This window comes from Alosa alosa, chromosome 1, assembly GCF_017589495.1.
Source record: "Alosa alosa isolate M-15738 ecotype Scorff River chromosome 1, AALO_Geno_1.1, whole genome shotgun sequence".
NCBI lineage: Eukaryota > Metazoa > Chordata > Actinopteri > Clupeiformes > Clupeidae > Alosa > Alosa alosa.
Genome location: NC_063189.1, coordinates 14007715 through 14023041, shown reverse-complemented (window position 1 = coordinate 14023041; position 15327 = coordinate 14007715). Strand labels below are relative to the sequence as shown.

The following is a 15327-nucleotide window of genomic DNA, read 5'->3' as shown; positions in this document are numbered from 1 at the left end:
CCTTCCTCTGAACAAGTTGCAAATGCTTTTGAACATGTATCAGTTGCTTTGTCATGTCAGTCAAAATGAACTATACTACTTATGGATGCTGAAAAGCCGTTCCCAATAAAACGAATAGTCTTCATTTCATTGCTTGAGTCATTACATACAAAATTGGTGAACTAGTTATCAAATTCTGTCACAATGCTGTAGAATTGCAAAGAGCATATACAGTAAAACTGTGAAACGTACATATTCAGTGTCTTGTACTCACTTACTCCCCTAACTACAGCAATTTGTAACTTTACTGTAGTTTTCAAATGGCTGTACAAGTACTGTATAGTGCTGTCTCGGGCATTTTCAGGTAGTGTCACCGAGTTCTGACCTTTTTTTGCATGGGAAAACACTGAGCGCATAAACTGTCGTAATGAAAACATGACAAAGCCATTTGACTATCTTGTTCATAAACGATGGTGTCAAGACTTATAATTTTGATGACACTGGCAGTTTCATTGACATAAATACTTGCTTTTGAGGAATGGACTATCCATTTTGAGCAAGTGACGTGCTTTTGCAGATTATACACTAGGTTTTGCAGTTTGCACTAATTGTTTTGAGAAATGCACTAACTGCTATGCAAATGTTAATACTGATGTGAGAAAAGCACCAAAGCGACTGAGAAAAACTGTAACATTTGCCAGAGACTGGAGAAAAACCCTCCGCCCCTTCTTCCCCCAGGCTGAGGCTTCTGAAGCATCTCCATCCATATGGCTGATATATTGGAAGCTCTATCCCTGAAAACTGTCTTATAGGCCTAATTAGCAAGAGCTCTGAACTGTTGCCCAGGTTGTTAAATAAGGCTATCTTCAGTGGGGCCTGTAGGACTACGTGACCACAGTAATATGCACTTTTTTAGTACAGTAGAAAACAATACATAGTGAAATAGTATGCACAGCAGTCCTTCAACTGTGATATGAGTAGTATGATATTAAGCGTTTGAGTGGATTTAATACCTCTGCAATATTCTCTTCATACAGATCAAACGTGGTGTTAAAATGATATCACAATAAACAAATGTTCTACCAAATAATTTTGGCAAAAGTTAAATGAAGACCATTGTGGTAGTACATTATATTAAGGTTTGTATAACATTAATGTATATCATACAATTAATACAGGCAATTTTATGATTGCTTATGTAACGGGTGCCAGCTAGCATAGCTGTGCGTGTGCAACGTTAGTAAACCTCACTCCCCGATGCCTTGATGAAAGCTAGCAGCCTGGGCTTTTAGCTCGATTATCAGCACGCTCGACTCCCGATCCGAGGTGCTGCTGTTTCGCGGGTTTGAGTCCTGGCGTGTGCAGGGCGGAACCACATAGGTTCAACACAACTCAGGTTACACTTCATTTATGATCATTTGTATTTCTAAGTAAAGTGTGATGACAACATTTGATGTGTTACGATGTAATGCTGCCTCACTTAACACTAACCTGTCATTGAATGACACAGAATATGTGACTGGGGTATTTGTGGTGGATTTTACAGCAGCTCTCTTGGCAATATGGTAGAAGGATGCCTTGCAATCACATGCTCTGATATACTTTAAGAACAAACATAAGCTGCTATGGATATCATGCCTGCTTAATGTTACTAAAATAGGAGTTTCCATATGCAATGTTCTAATTTGGTGCTTTTAGACAGCAACAAAGCCAAACACATTTTTTTGCATGTGTCTAAGTGATGTTCTGGAGGTATATCTATTTATAGTTGTTTATTACAATTCATATTCTGCTTTTTTAGATCAATAGATATTGCAAACAATGCCAAGGTCAATCAATGGTCAATCTTTCAGGGAAGTGCTTGACAAACTGACAGCCTAATCTTATATAGAAATGAATCCACGTGGTGGTGAATCCATGTGTTCTTTACAAGAGGATCTATGTCTATGTCTGGCCAATCTGTTTCAGTACTGCAGCTGTCTTTGTGAGTTGTAAGGTTACAAGTTGTGTAGTGGTGTTTAAGCATGGTGCCATCTGTCCTCCATATTTGTAGTGCACGTTTGAGCAAAATTTTGTGAGTGCCCAACCTTCATAACACTTCTACAACCCCAAAACAGAAAAAGTTGGGACGTTGTGTAAAATGTAAATAAAAACAGAATGTCATAATATAGAAGTCTTGTAAACCCATATTTAGCAGCAAAAAGGACATAGACAACATATCAAATGTTGAAAATGAAAATTTGGACTATTTCATGGAAAGTATATGTTCATATTGAATTTGATGCCAGCAACATGTTCCAAAAAAAGTTGGGACGGGAGCATGTTTACCACTGTGCTGCTTCACCTCTTCATTTAACACAATTTTGTAAATGTTTAGGAACTGATCCCGATATAGGATTTCAGTTGCTTAACAGTATGGGGTATTCTTAGTCATGCTTTTCATTCCATTATGCACCTAATTTGACAAATCTGGACTGCAGACATGCCATCTTAGCACCTGGACTCTTCCTCTATGGAGAAATACTATTTAAGTATGTGCAGAATTCATTTTGGCATTATTTTCCTGAAATATTCAAGGTCGTCCCTGGAAAAGACATTGCCTAGACAGCAGGATATGTTGTTCAAAACCTGTATACATCATTCAGAATTGACTGTGCTTTGCCAAATGTGCAAGATGCCCATGCTGTTGGCACTAATGCTCCTCCACACCGTCATAGATGTTGGGTTTCGAACTGAGCACTAAAACAAGTTGGATAGATTGGATACATGGATAGGCCCTCTCCTCTTTAGCCCAGATGAGTCCATGATTTCCAAAACGAAAGGCAAACTTTGATTGGTCTAACCACAGGACCTTTTTCCACGTTACCTCAGTCCATTTTAAACAAGCTCAGGCCCAGATAAGAGGGTGGTATTTTCTGTATCATGTCTCAATACAATTTTAGCTGTCACAATTTTGGCTGTAGTTTTGGAATTAAGTATCAAACTGGGCACATAGACAATGGTTTTAGCTCTGTAGAGATTGTCTTGAGCTAATACAATGACAGGTCTGGAAACAGGTCTGGTGTTGATGCAGTGCCATCTGAGGTCTAAAAGACCACGACCATCCAATTTGTTTTTCAGCTATTCCCCTTGTTTGCAAAGATTTCTCTGGATTCTCTGAATAATATTATGTCCTGTAGATGATGAACTCCCTAAATACGTCACAATTTCATGTTAAGAAGCATTAAAATTACATTGTTTCATCATTTGTGCACACAGGTTTACACAGAGTGATAAATACCCCTACATCTTTACTTCTAAGAGACCCTGCCTCTCTTGGATGCTCTTTTTCATACCCAATCGTGCCAGTTACCCTAATTAGTTGTGAAACATTCTTTCTTTTGTTTTCTTTATCATTACACAACTTTTCCAGCATTTTGTTACCCCCGTCACAACGTTTTTTGAAACATGTTGCTGGCATCAAATTCAAAATTAACATATATTTTCCATGAAATAGTCAAATTTCTCATTTTCAACATTTGATATATTGTCTGTGTCCTTTTTGCAACTAAATATGAGTTTAAGAGATTTGCAGATTATTACATTCTGGTTTTATTCACATTTTACACAATGTCCCAACTTTTTATGTTTTGGGGTTGTAGTTAGATGCATCTTAGTGAAGGACACAGTTCTGTTGCTTCCAAAGGTCATAAGACATTTAATACATAATAAGTCAGCCGTTTTGTTCATATTCACCACAAATATTAGCAACATACAAATGTTTGTGTGGCCTTGAAAAGACACTGGTTTCTGTCGGGTATCATTCAAAATTTATTTGTGAATGACCAGTCAGCTAATGGTAGTCTACTTTGGCCACTTGGTGCACCTGGTCAACATGGCCACTGTAAAACTACTAAAAAGTGAAAAGTGAGGCTAGAGAGGCTGATCAAGAGCAATTCCCCTGATGTATCCGGATTCTACTTTCTATACAAATTCAAAACCATTGCATATAAAACATGAGAAAGATAGATATGATACTTTTTATTGCTACATACAACTGTTATGACAAGTTTGATAAGTTTAATTACCAGTTCAGAGGGTCAAGAAATAATTTAGTTTTACACAATGAACTAATACATTATATAAACATCCAACATTACGAATGCAAAGCGATAATGGTCTTAAACTTTTTAAGGGACCCCAGGCAAGCCTGATGCTTTTTCTCTATGAAACTCCCCCTCGCTCGGTCTGAAGCTCTTTTCCTTTTCTTTGCATCTTCCGTCAAGGGTTTTCGCTGCTTCTTCGCCGGCTCTGCCATTATACACACGTTTGCAACAATCGCCTTATCGACTTATAAAGATGAGTAATTAACACGAAAACGTTGCCTGGTGTTCCTTTAACATGGGACTTGTCTGATAGTGACTAAAATGATAACACAGTGCCTGCTATATTTTCTTATGCTATTTCACAGCTATTAACCTTCTATCAAATGGACAACTATTTCAGCACACATTCACATTTCACAATGATATATAATTGTGTGTAGAAAGGGGAAAATTGGATTTAAAACTGGGTGGAGAACATTTTAACATTTACCTTTAACATTATGTTGATGGTAGTTAAAGGTGCTCTAAGCAATGTTGGATAACGTCACTTCTGTCAAACAAAACAGAGAGCTAGCCCGCTACTCCCTCCCCCTCCCTCCAGTGTAATGGAAACTCTCCTAAACACGCATCTTGTCAATGATTTGCTGGAACAGTTTGTTATGCTTTTATGGACCAGCTTGTTTTTGCTGCCGTTTTTGGAGCCTGGGCTGTCCACAGAGACCATGTTTTTTATTTATTCAGTGCCAAAGGAATCTGCTTGCATGTGAGACCATGTATGCAATACCAGAATTCCACTAAATCTTACTTTACTAAAATGTGTGTGTGACAAGCAGAGTATAGCCTACATACATCTGCACTCGCCTATTATTTGAATTCATAGGCAATGACAAAACAAAGTCTTACACTCAGTTATTTACTTTCACTATTGACAAGTGGTTACAATCGAAAACATAGCCTGAAAAAAGCAACACTTACCCCAATAGTATTCAAATGACTGAATAACAATTGTAAGGGCATTCATCCAAACAGACAGTCATTGCCTAGGACTCGTTGCTAAGGTCTAACTTACATTTCGTGACAGGGGCAGGGCACCCTCAAAATAGCTGTGCATTACATGCAGCTTTCACTTTAGACCAGGTTTTTCTTGGACAGTGGCGTTATCATTTTTAGTGGCGTGAAAACAGTGATTTTTTGATCATGTGCCTGACCACACCTATCTTTCATTGACAAGTTGCGAACTCGAGTGCTTAGCGTAAAAATCATCACTGTGTTGGGTGTGAGAAATGTAAATTAGGTTTATAGGCCAAGTATACTTGCGTATACCCCCACCTACGTTTTTCTTACTGGGTCAAGGATCGAACCGGCAACCCTTCGGTTGCAAGCCCAAACCCCTAACCAGTAGGCCATGGCAGCCCCCGTGAAATGAACAAGACTTGCGTTGCTTGGCGCCACAATGTGCGGGGTGGTAGATAGAGAAATAAATCAACTCTTTTTGAGATCTCACCTGTTTTTTCTAATAGCCCTCCTCTTGTCAGCCCAAGTCCAATTTAAGTTCAAGTGGAGATTTCAAATTACTCTCAATCTATTCTTAATTCACCTTATTTTTCCAAAGGGTCTCCTTAGGGTCCCACTGGAGAAAGGGCTATAATTTGATTGGCTTTAGGGCTCAAATATCGACAACCTTTTGCCAAAATGGCAGAACGTATAAAAAAAGTTCACTTTTCAATGTAGAGTCTACAGCCACAGCTTGATGTCTACTGACATCAGGGCATCTGTCTGTATACTGTATGCTGCACTGCATTTTGGGGACAACCACTTAAAGTTGACGTCCATTTTTACAATACCATCTGTTTCGTTGGTTCAAGAGCTATCAGCAACTGTCCGACATGAAATGAAATGTAAGCTATCTCACTGGGAGCTGGTCACAAGGCTGACAGTGTCCAGGACAGGCAGAGGAAGCTCTCCACTCTGATGTATTTAAACACTGTTCCGACACTCCGTAGACAGCATGCTAAAGATCAGCCCTCTCTAGAGCAAGAGAAGAGAGATGCATGAGAAACAAATTGATTGGTGACTCTTAAAAGTGATGTTGTACCACAATATATACTGTATGTATGCTTCTACACATGGTCTTGTTCAGTCTCGAAACACTAACATACCTTTCTCGGCGGGCTTGCTCAGCTTGTTCTGAGATACCCACAATGCTCTCTGCTAGCTTGCGGACATCGTCATGAGTGTCGGGGTGCAAAATGAGGCTCTTTAAAATGTCCAGGCCCCCCTCCTCCTGGAGCATACTGGCATACTGGGAGGCTGACAGAGAACAAAGATAATGTACGAGACAATGTCAAACAAATTCATTCTTTGTCTGGGAAATCACAAGGTCTAACCCTAACTACCAATATCATTCATAGATAGATAGATAGATAGATAGATAGATAGATAGATACTTTATTGATTCCCAGGGGAAATTCAAGGTCTCAGTAGCATACAGACAACACACATTAACTAACAGCAGAAAAAGTAATTAAAAGTATATCATATAAAAACACAACTAAGCAATAAGGACAGTAGAAGATAAGGATATACTAAAATACAAATTATACTAACTAACTCTTAATCTAAATAACTAACTAAACAACAATTCTAAAAACAGTATCCACATAGTGGTGATTAATCAATCAAGAGGCGCGTGCAATGACTGAGGCAGGGACTGAGGGCTGTATTTTGCACACCAGCGCATGGCGTAAAACTCGTTCTCCACCCGCGCAAAGTTTAATTCGGTATTTTGCACGTTTCAACATTGCACCCAGGGGTGTGGCAATTAACAACCTAGGGAGGGGCCTGGCGCGTTGTCTAAAAATCGCTATCGACCTAAACCTGGTCAGAAGTCAATGGCGAGTTGTTCATATGCTATTTTAAGAGCGCATGTCAACAGTCATATTGGCAGGTGCATGCACCATCCTTCTATTCATGAACGCACACCAGCGCACGTCCATGCAAAGCATTACAAATTGCACGATTACAATGGAAAACATAATTAGAATAAAGATATTACGAAATACTGTACATCTCATGATGATTAGTTATTCACCATCATTTGCAAATTGGTAATGACGGTTAAAAGTCATTAGGGGAGAGGCGAGAGACACGTATGGAGCACAGCTGAAGACGCACTGTCACGAGATATAAGCAACCCCTCTGCAGGATAAATGTTGTTTTATTCAGTCATTTGAGCAATATTAGGGTAAGTGTTACTTTTTCCAGCCTATGTTTTCGATGGTAACCCATTGTCAGTCAATAGTGAAAGTCATATAACTGTCACCATATTACTGTCTTAGTTGACTGACACCTTGGTGAAGTTAGTTTCACTTTGCCAATGAGTTCAAATAATAGACGAGTGCAAATGCGTGAAGGCTATGCTAGGTTTTATTAAAGCATGGTTTAAGAATGACTATTTCATACGGTCTCGCAAACAGCCTCCTTCAAATGCGCCGTTGAATGCCAAAATACCGATCCATTTATTTGACATATCGCACTTTGCGCCGTTAAAAGGAATGACTGATGTCATTCTTATTGGTTTAAATGATGTTACGCCCGATAGTTATATATATATATAACTATTTTAAGAAAAGGTATAAGTGTGGCCACAGTTCGGCTGTGGCATGGAGGGAGGGGTTATGCATATGTGCGCTCAACTAATGATAACCTTCATGTCTCAGATTTCATTCAAGTTCTACCAACAAAGAAACAAATAAGATTTACCTTAATTAAACCTCTTATGAACTCTTATCTTGCTGACAGGATCCAAAACACCCATTAATCCTACTAACAATATTAATGTCTCACTAGTAAGTGTTTTTCATAATGACATATATTACAGAGGATACGATTAACATTAAGATGGTAGCAACTGGGACTGTCACAGTGGACTTAAATGTCTTAACTAAATGGTCTCTTGGGCGAGAATTGAACTTGAATTGGAGGTCTGAATCTGCCCAAAGCACACACCCTGCCTATGCTGGCTGGCATCCCTCTCCTGCACACTCACCATTTTGTCTACAGACCAGGTGCACTGCCCAGGCTGCCCACAGCTGTACTCCAGTGGGCTGGGAGCTGTTGAGCAGAGGGTAGAATGGCTGGAATGATCTGCATAGGAAACCGATCATTAGTGTCATTAACTGTTACAATACATTATTTATATCAGTATGCTAATGGAGACCCTCCAACAAATTGTAGAAGTCATGGATGTAAGAGCATATGAAAGATGGATTGGTCATTGTAATGAGTCAGATGTGATACAATTGTCCAACATATTTCTCACATACCTATAGGATACCATTTCATGTTGGGGTGGGGTCCATGTCAGGATAGCAGAATGCTATAAAGAGATAGACGTCACTTACTGGCTATGACACATTTTCCCAACTATACATTGCAAACTTGTTAAAAACCAACACATTAACATACACATATTAGTAGCCTACTACAAACACATATGAATACCAGCTTGGACAGGATGGTGTCACGAAGCTCCAAGTCCAGGGTCCAGGCTGATACTCCTGTGGAGGTCAAGTTGGCCAATATCCCACCTGCAAAGTAACTGACCCCAACCTCCACGTCAGCACCCCCCAGCAGAGTGAGCACGTGCTCCAGGAGGTCTTCATCCATCAGGTCAGCCCTCAGCTCCACCACCTCTGCAATGTTATTCTACGGAGCAAAGCAAATTGTGTATGTGAGGGTGGGTGAATGAGTGAGTGATGAGTTACAATGTATATTAAATTAAAAATATGAAAGTACGTTTGGATATTTACAGTCAAAACTGAGAATTTACCAAGAAAACACAAAAACAAGACATTTCAGCTCAGTGTTCATTCCAACGACAGTGCCACTCACCAACAAACCCATGACTTTCTGCTGGATACAGGACTCTGTGTAGTAGGACTGAAGATTACAGGATAGTTTAAATTGGGCATGTAAACAATAAACACAACAGATAAGTCATGATACTTTTCTGTAAAACCTTCTAAATTACCTCAAGCACCTCTGTATACAGCTCCAGGCCCTGGCATTGGAGGAAGTGGCGGCAGGCAGCTGGGCTCTCATCTGTGAGGTTCCACAGAGCGCTCAGAGCGAACTTCAAGGTGGAGTCCACCACCCCAGCTGAAGCCTTCTGCTGGACAATGCTGAGGAGTTGCTGAAGTCACAAAGAAACATATTATATAATACATTATAACGTGGTATTACATATATGTATAACCAGGTAATATAAAAAGGAGTGAAGTAAATTTGAGTTTATGGAAAAATATGTGGGACGTAGCCATTAAATGATACCACTGGCGGAGTACATACCTCCATGATAAAGGCCTCAGCACCGAGTCGTGTAGTCTCCTCAGTGGTAAGCTGTGGAAAACCACACACCAGGTTCACATGAAGGACTGCACAACACTCTCAGCCCACACAAACAATGGCTCCACTTGTTTATCTTTCACACAGTTCCTAGATTGATGTTTAAACAGCACCCTGATTTCACCAAATTAATTTAACACAAAAAGGATCTTGTAAATGATGTTACTGACACTTTTCCAGAATAAATCCATAGTTCATCCTCTCTGTACCTTAGACACCAGTATGGAGACAATTGCTACAGCCATTCTCTGAAGGGTGTGGTCTTCACGGCTGCTCAGCCAGCTCATTACCAGCTTAGCTGCATCAAATCTGAACAGACACATGCCAAATTGTTACAGTGTCGAAAATGTAAAGCTGACGGTTATCCTAAAGTTTACATAGAGATATGAACTGACTGACCTGTCAAATGGGACATCTTGTAGAATTCGGTCATTGCAGAGTGAAAGCAAGCAGTTCTTCTGTAACTGAGAGGAAGAGGAAATATTCTTTCATTACTATGTTCTATCCATACAGATATTATGTGTAACCAGATCTCCAATATTACTGACTCCTACTTTAAAGAGAAACATAAACTAAAAAAGAAAGGTGAGAGTATACAGTACCTTACATGCATACATCCATAAAATTTGGGAGTGATACAACATATTAAACGTCATGCACTTTGAACATTTACATGTTACATATACATTTACTTTGACAAGATATTGGCACAGCCATGTATTGTCAGCTAAAAACTTTATTTTCCTTATCATCCACATGGGGTACAATTATGTAGCCTGGGTGCCATTCCGAACTTAGTCCCGCCCACAACATTTGATGTCGGGAAGTTCGGTCTGGCATTGCTCCATTGTGGAGCAAGTATGCTCGCCCTAGATCAGGCGGACCAATCAAATCGGGCTTTATGATTATGGATAGGTGAGCAACAGCGCCTGGTCTATCACGTCATCTGAGCACAGATTAGGCTTATGTTTGAAACAAAAAGACTGTGGCTAGAAGGATACATGGCTTTTAAGACCTCAAATGGAAAATGCATATTATTTAATGAGGTTTTATCATTGAAAACGATTATTTCTGAAAACTTTGGCCAAAGTAGAGATGTGTGAAAACTCGTGGTTTCACTTTCATCAAGGGAAAACAGCGCTGTTGCATTGCGACATGTTCCCTCGTTCGTTTGAAATCTCTGATTGACCACCTGTTTGAGGGATTTGCGACAGCCTTTCCCAGCTGTTTAACATGTTTGTAGCATATCAGTGTTCAACAGAATTATTTATTATTTTTAAAAACGGAGGGGATATAGGCTATCAGTTTTTTACTAATAGCCTACCGTACTACTCTTAGATTTCGCTAATGAGTGTTGTAGGCTAGGAGTTACAAGGATACAAGGAAGTTTATTGTCACATGCATATTGTTACTGGAAGTAAGAAATGCAGTGAAATTATATCTGGTGTCAGCCTATTTGTGCATTTATGGGGGGGTAAAAAGTGCAGTAGAAGAGGGGTTTAGTAGATTAAGTGGCAAGGGCTGCATAAGAAAGGTGGGGGAGGATTGGGATGGGGGGGGGGCACCAACAAGGAGCACCTAAGAGCAACAGGGGCAAGGAAAAACTCCCTTACCAAGGAAGAAACCTTGGGCAGATCCACGGCTCAAGGGGCTAACCCAACTGCCAGGGGTCTTGGTGTGTGTGTTGGGGGGATGACAGGGGAGATGGGATAGTGTGCTGTGTATGTGGGGAGAGGGTAGTGTGCAATATGTGTGTTGGAGAAGCTTCCTGATGAAATAATGTGCTGTGTATGTAGGGGAGAGGAGGGGGGGGGGGGGCAGTGTACTGCAAGTATGTTGAAGGGACTTACGGCACTAACTTTTACAAAAGACCAGAAAACAATGTTAAGGCATTTGTGGAGAAGAAGGATGGTTCGTGTGTTTTCTTCCTACACCTCACGGTAAGCTATTTTGTTGCTCTGATTGGTTAGGTCTATCCAATTGTGTGCAGAGGCATTCCCCCCCTGTATCGGTTGAAACACGCCCCATAATTATGTCCCAATGGAGCAGTATCAGACTCATATTCTGACTAGAATTGAGTATGACTATGTCAGGCTAACAAATATACCAAGGAATTGTCAAAAATTATTATAATTATATTGTAGTTATACATGCATAAGTCTGGTAAATGTTGTACTGCTTATGCATAATTACAAGGACAAATACATGTTTGTGTGAGTGTGCAAGTTTTTTAGTGTGCAAAGGAACCTGTTCATGGTTTGGAAAATGCCTCATGGCGATCAGAAGCTGATGGACTGTGGTTCTCAGAAGGCAAAGTGGCATGCCCAGGACCTTATCTTGAGTTGTGAGATTGAATATGCAGGCTGTGGCCACCAGCTGGACATGCAATGACTGCTCATGGCTTTTCATTCCCATAATTACAAGCTGTGAATAATAGAACAATACTCAGTATTTAAAGTATGCAACTCAGGGCAACATTTGTACTATCATTACAATTTTCACTTATGACTAAATTAATGATTTCTTGAAATGAATTTTCTTTCAAATTGATAGAATTGAATTGTGAATTGTGAACAGAATTCTGTTTCTTGGATACTGGTTACTTGCTTTTGGTAAGTCCAGCACTAATTAGATAACATTAGAGGCACATTATATAACACCCTATTTGTTTTTTATCTCTTTTTTCAGGACAATATAAAATAAAAAAGAACATCACAGCTGTTACATTATTACTAATTTAACTGGAGAGCTCACAACACAGAGAGTTTTCTAAGGTCTCTCTACATACACAGCTACATAAAAAATCTGTGGACAGCAATAGCATTAAAGAACTGCACTGTGCCTTCAAGACATCTGACTGAGGTTCGTCCGTGTCATTGGTCAGGCTGTAGAGGTGAACTAGAGCCTCTCGTATGAAGCACTCCCTCTCACAGTACCTCTTCAGGGCCTCACTGATCTGGTGGATGTTGGCCTCTCCAGCAACCTGGAAAACAAAAGACAATTACTATCAGCCTGTGAGTGTCATGGTATTCAGGTGTTTTTGTATACGTCTCGGTACGTGCCTTCAGGTTGCTCTTAACAGTGAAAAAGTCACTAAAGCCTGCTCCAGTGGCTAGCAGTCCAATGAAGGTCATGTTTGGCCTTGCTTCCAGAAACGCCTGGACCGCATTGTCTGTGATGCCCCTCCGGCCTGACATGTCGAGCGACAGCAGCGCCGGCAGGATGCCGGGCTTCTCCAACAGCTGCTCCACCACGCCATCCCCGTCGCTGGTCAGTCTGTCGTCGGACAGGTCCAGGTGCCGGAGCCGTTCGAGCCGGCCCAGCACGAGCAGGAGGCGCGCAGCGGGCATCTCCAGGTGTCTGAGGCCGTGGGCCGACAGGGACATCAGGGTGGCCTGACAGTCCAGCAGTGACGTGAGGTCAGTGACGCAAGTGCTAGAGATGTCCAGAGCCTCCAGTCGAGGAAGGGTACAGAGGTCCTGCAGCCCCGAGTCGTCCAGCTCCGTGCCGGCCAGAAGCACTGTCCTCAGGCCCGGCATCGAGCTGAAGCTGAGACGCTCGTTCTCGAGGAACCCCTCTCCCATTTCCAGTCTGCTCAGGTTGAGCCGTTGCAGGTTGTCTGAAGACTCAGTGTTGGCTGCGAGGCTGAGCAGCACATCTGATACAGTCAAGCCGCCGTGAACTCTGGAAGCATCCAACTCCTGCAGTCTGTGGGGCTGCGTGGCGAGGCAGAAGGCCTCGGCGGAGAGGTGCGACGCTCGCAGGCACACACGGCGGAGGCGCAGGTGCTCATGGCTGCGGAAAACTCCGATGGTGCTATCATTTAACACACCTGGTGTCAAATCGTAGAAGAGATACACATTACAATACATATGAGCCAGTTCTGTGGCACGCCACTGACTAACACACTACCTTTAAAACAATAGTGGCACAGTAGATTAGTGAAGTAGAAAAGTGTCCAGGTCACTCATTCATCTTTGTCCTTCTCTTTGTGCTCCCACACTCACCTTCCTCTGCCATCTTGCTGAGCAGCTGGTCTGCTAGCAGCTGGGGAAAGACGGGGCAGTGGTGGAAACAAAGCGATCCATCCTCACGTTTCACACAGAGCTGCTCCATGCTGTGACAGACCCAGGCTAGACAGATGTCAACCAGGGCCGCAGGGTTATCCTCTTCCTGTATGCAAACAAGCATGACAAATTCATCTTCTGACGAATGTGGTTGAGTTTATAGAAGATATACAGTAAACAATTAAAATGATACTTTTCATCACAAGAATTTGAGAGGACTGTGGCATCAATCATTCACCCTTTCCCCAAGTTGTGCATGGGATAGGGAGAGAAGGAGAACATAAGTTTTGTCAGACCACTTGAAGTTGAGGCACCATGTGCTGATTTTTTCAAAGGTGGTTAAAAGGAATTATGCAATTTCAACAAAATGGATTCTAATAGCCTGATTTTGTAGAAGCCTGTGGCCTGTGGCTTGGTGAATTTCCAATGGCTTAGTTGAATGATTCATTTCATAACCCATTAACAACAACAATTGAAATAATTATTGACATGATAAACTGCAACACCAAAATATTGTTGACAATGTTTACCCAACAATTTAGGAGTCTACTGGATGGCGATAAAGGCCTGCAAAAGGTAATAACTGACAGTTATTATGTATAGGCTAAAGATACACGCAACATGTAATTGAATTGAAATGCAAATTATAAACATTAAACATTACACATGACTGTTTTCAAATGACCAAACATATGAACTGGGATAACAGTTCCAAATGGTTTTGACAAGCAGTGAATGTCTGCATTGCCTTGCATGCGCAGCAGGTCTTTTACCAACAACAGGACACTCAGAAGCAACCTAGCCTAAATCCTTTTAAATCTTCTGACTAATCCCATAGTAGCCGCCAAGAACACGCACGACAGGTTTTCATAGCCAGTAACCTTTAATTCTTTAAAATCATTATCATGAGTGAAAGTCAGACGACTAAAGGCAGTAACACGAAGCCAACTCACCATAGTGGAATAAAGGTAGCAGATCTTGACAACCTGCAGAGGAGGCTCGTAGAGGAAAAACTTCTCGTGAAGTGCAGTAAGCTTGTAACGCTACTAACTTCACATTATTCTAAACCCCGTATTCGCCAATTCAAATAGGCCTAAGTAAACCATTCGTATGCAACACAATCTATACGCGTAAAATTGTTCATTTTCAAAATAGAACACCATAATTCGATACTCTAGCTTCGGCCGTGTCTATCATGTTTGAAGCTCTTGACGACAGGCTCTCAATTGGTCACTCGGGTGTCAAACGTCATGTGTGTCCTATATTTGTGCGCTTCCACATAAATAAGTAAATAACATTTCACGGGCGTGTAGTGTAGGTGTACATTTAGCAATTTCAATAAACATAAAAGGAACATAGAATCTTAAGAGCAAGAGGTCGCATGTTTTGGACATTGATTGGGCTATTTAAAGGGTAAAATAACAACGGACTGGAATAGCGTATAGCCTACCTCTTATTAGTAGGTTTAAAATAGCATACCCTCAGTTTTGTCAAGGTGATAGGCCTAAAGTTCACAACAAAACAAGATAATACTTGATATACCGTAATTACGACTTACTGTCCCAGATATGGCAGCATGTTATAATTCAAGGCGTCCATAGAGTGGCAGTGCAGGGCTATGTTGTATGATGCAGCGTTACATGTAAGCTTTGTTTCAATAAGACAAACCTAATATCATGCACTTGTGTTACTATTAACATAATCAATAATGAAACCTCAAACCTCTTTGAGTAAAGGACATTTGATTACTATTATTTATTTTTGCTTGGACTCAGTCATAAAGTATCATT

General features: G+C 40.9%; 1 protein-coding gene across 3 annotated transcripts; it reads right to left on the bottom strand.

The window, feature by feature from the left end:
• Positions 1-3984: 3984 nt before the first annotated feature.
• Positions 3985-14774, bottom strand: zyg11l (zyg-11 family member, cell cycle regulator, like). 3 transcript variants are annotated; one of them, XM_048243314.1, is made up of 15 exons: positions 14491-14774; positions 13478-13643; positions 12533-13302; positions 12313-12453; positions 11718-11894; positions 9870-9934; positions 9680-9779; positions 9414-9464; positions 9097-9258; positions 8958-9005; positions 8568-8771; positions 8390-8442; positions 8113-8210; positions 6224-6374; positions 3985-6092 (listed from the first exon to the last, which is right to left on the bottom strand). In XM_048243314.1, exons 1-15 carry the CDS (start codon positions 14491-14493, stop codon positions 6083-6085), a joined length of 2199 nt encoding a protein of 732 aa, XP_048099271.1. In that variant the 5' UTR covers positions 14494-14774; the 3' UTR covers positions 3985-6082. The 3 variants fall into 3 exon arrangements, with proteins under 3 accessions (XP_048099271.1, XP_048099288.1, XP_048099280.1); XM_048243331.1 differs by having other exon boundaries at positions 8113-8177; XM_048243323.1 differs by having other exon boundaries at positions 9106-9258.
• Positions 14775-15327: the final 553 nt, after the last annotated feature.

Excerpts from the sequence above, each read along its gene's own strand:
- zyg11l (XM_048243314.1), bottom strand. Across the intron at positions 11,895-12,312 it reads CTCAGTCAGATGTCTTGAAG|CTTGTAATTATGGGAATGAA; the intron begins GCACAGTGCAGT and ends TATTATTCACAG. Across the intron at positions 8,211-8,389 it reads CATGAAATGGTATCCTATAG|ATCATTCCAGCCATTCTACC; the intron begins GTATGTGAGAAA and ends TTTCCTATGCAG.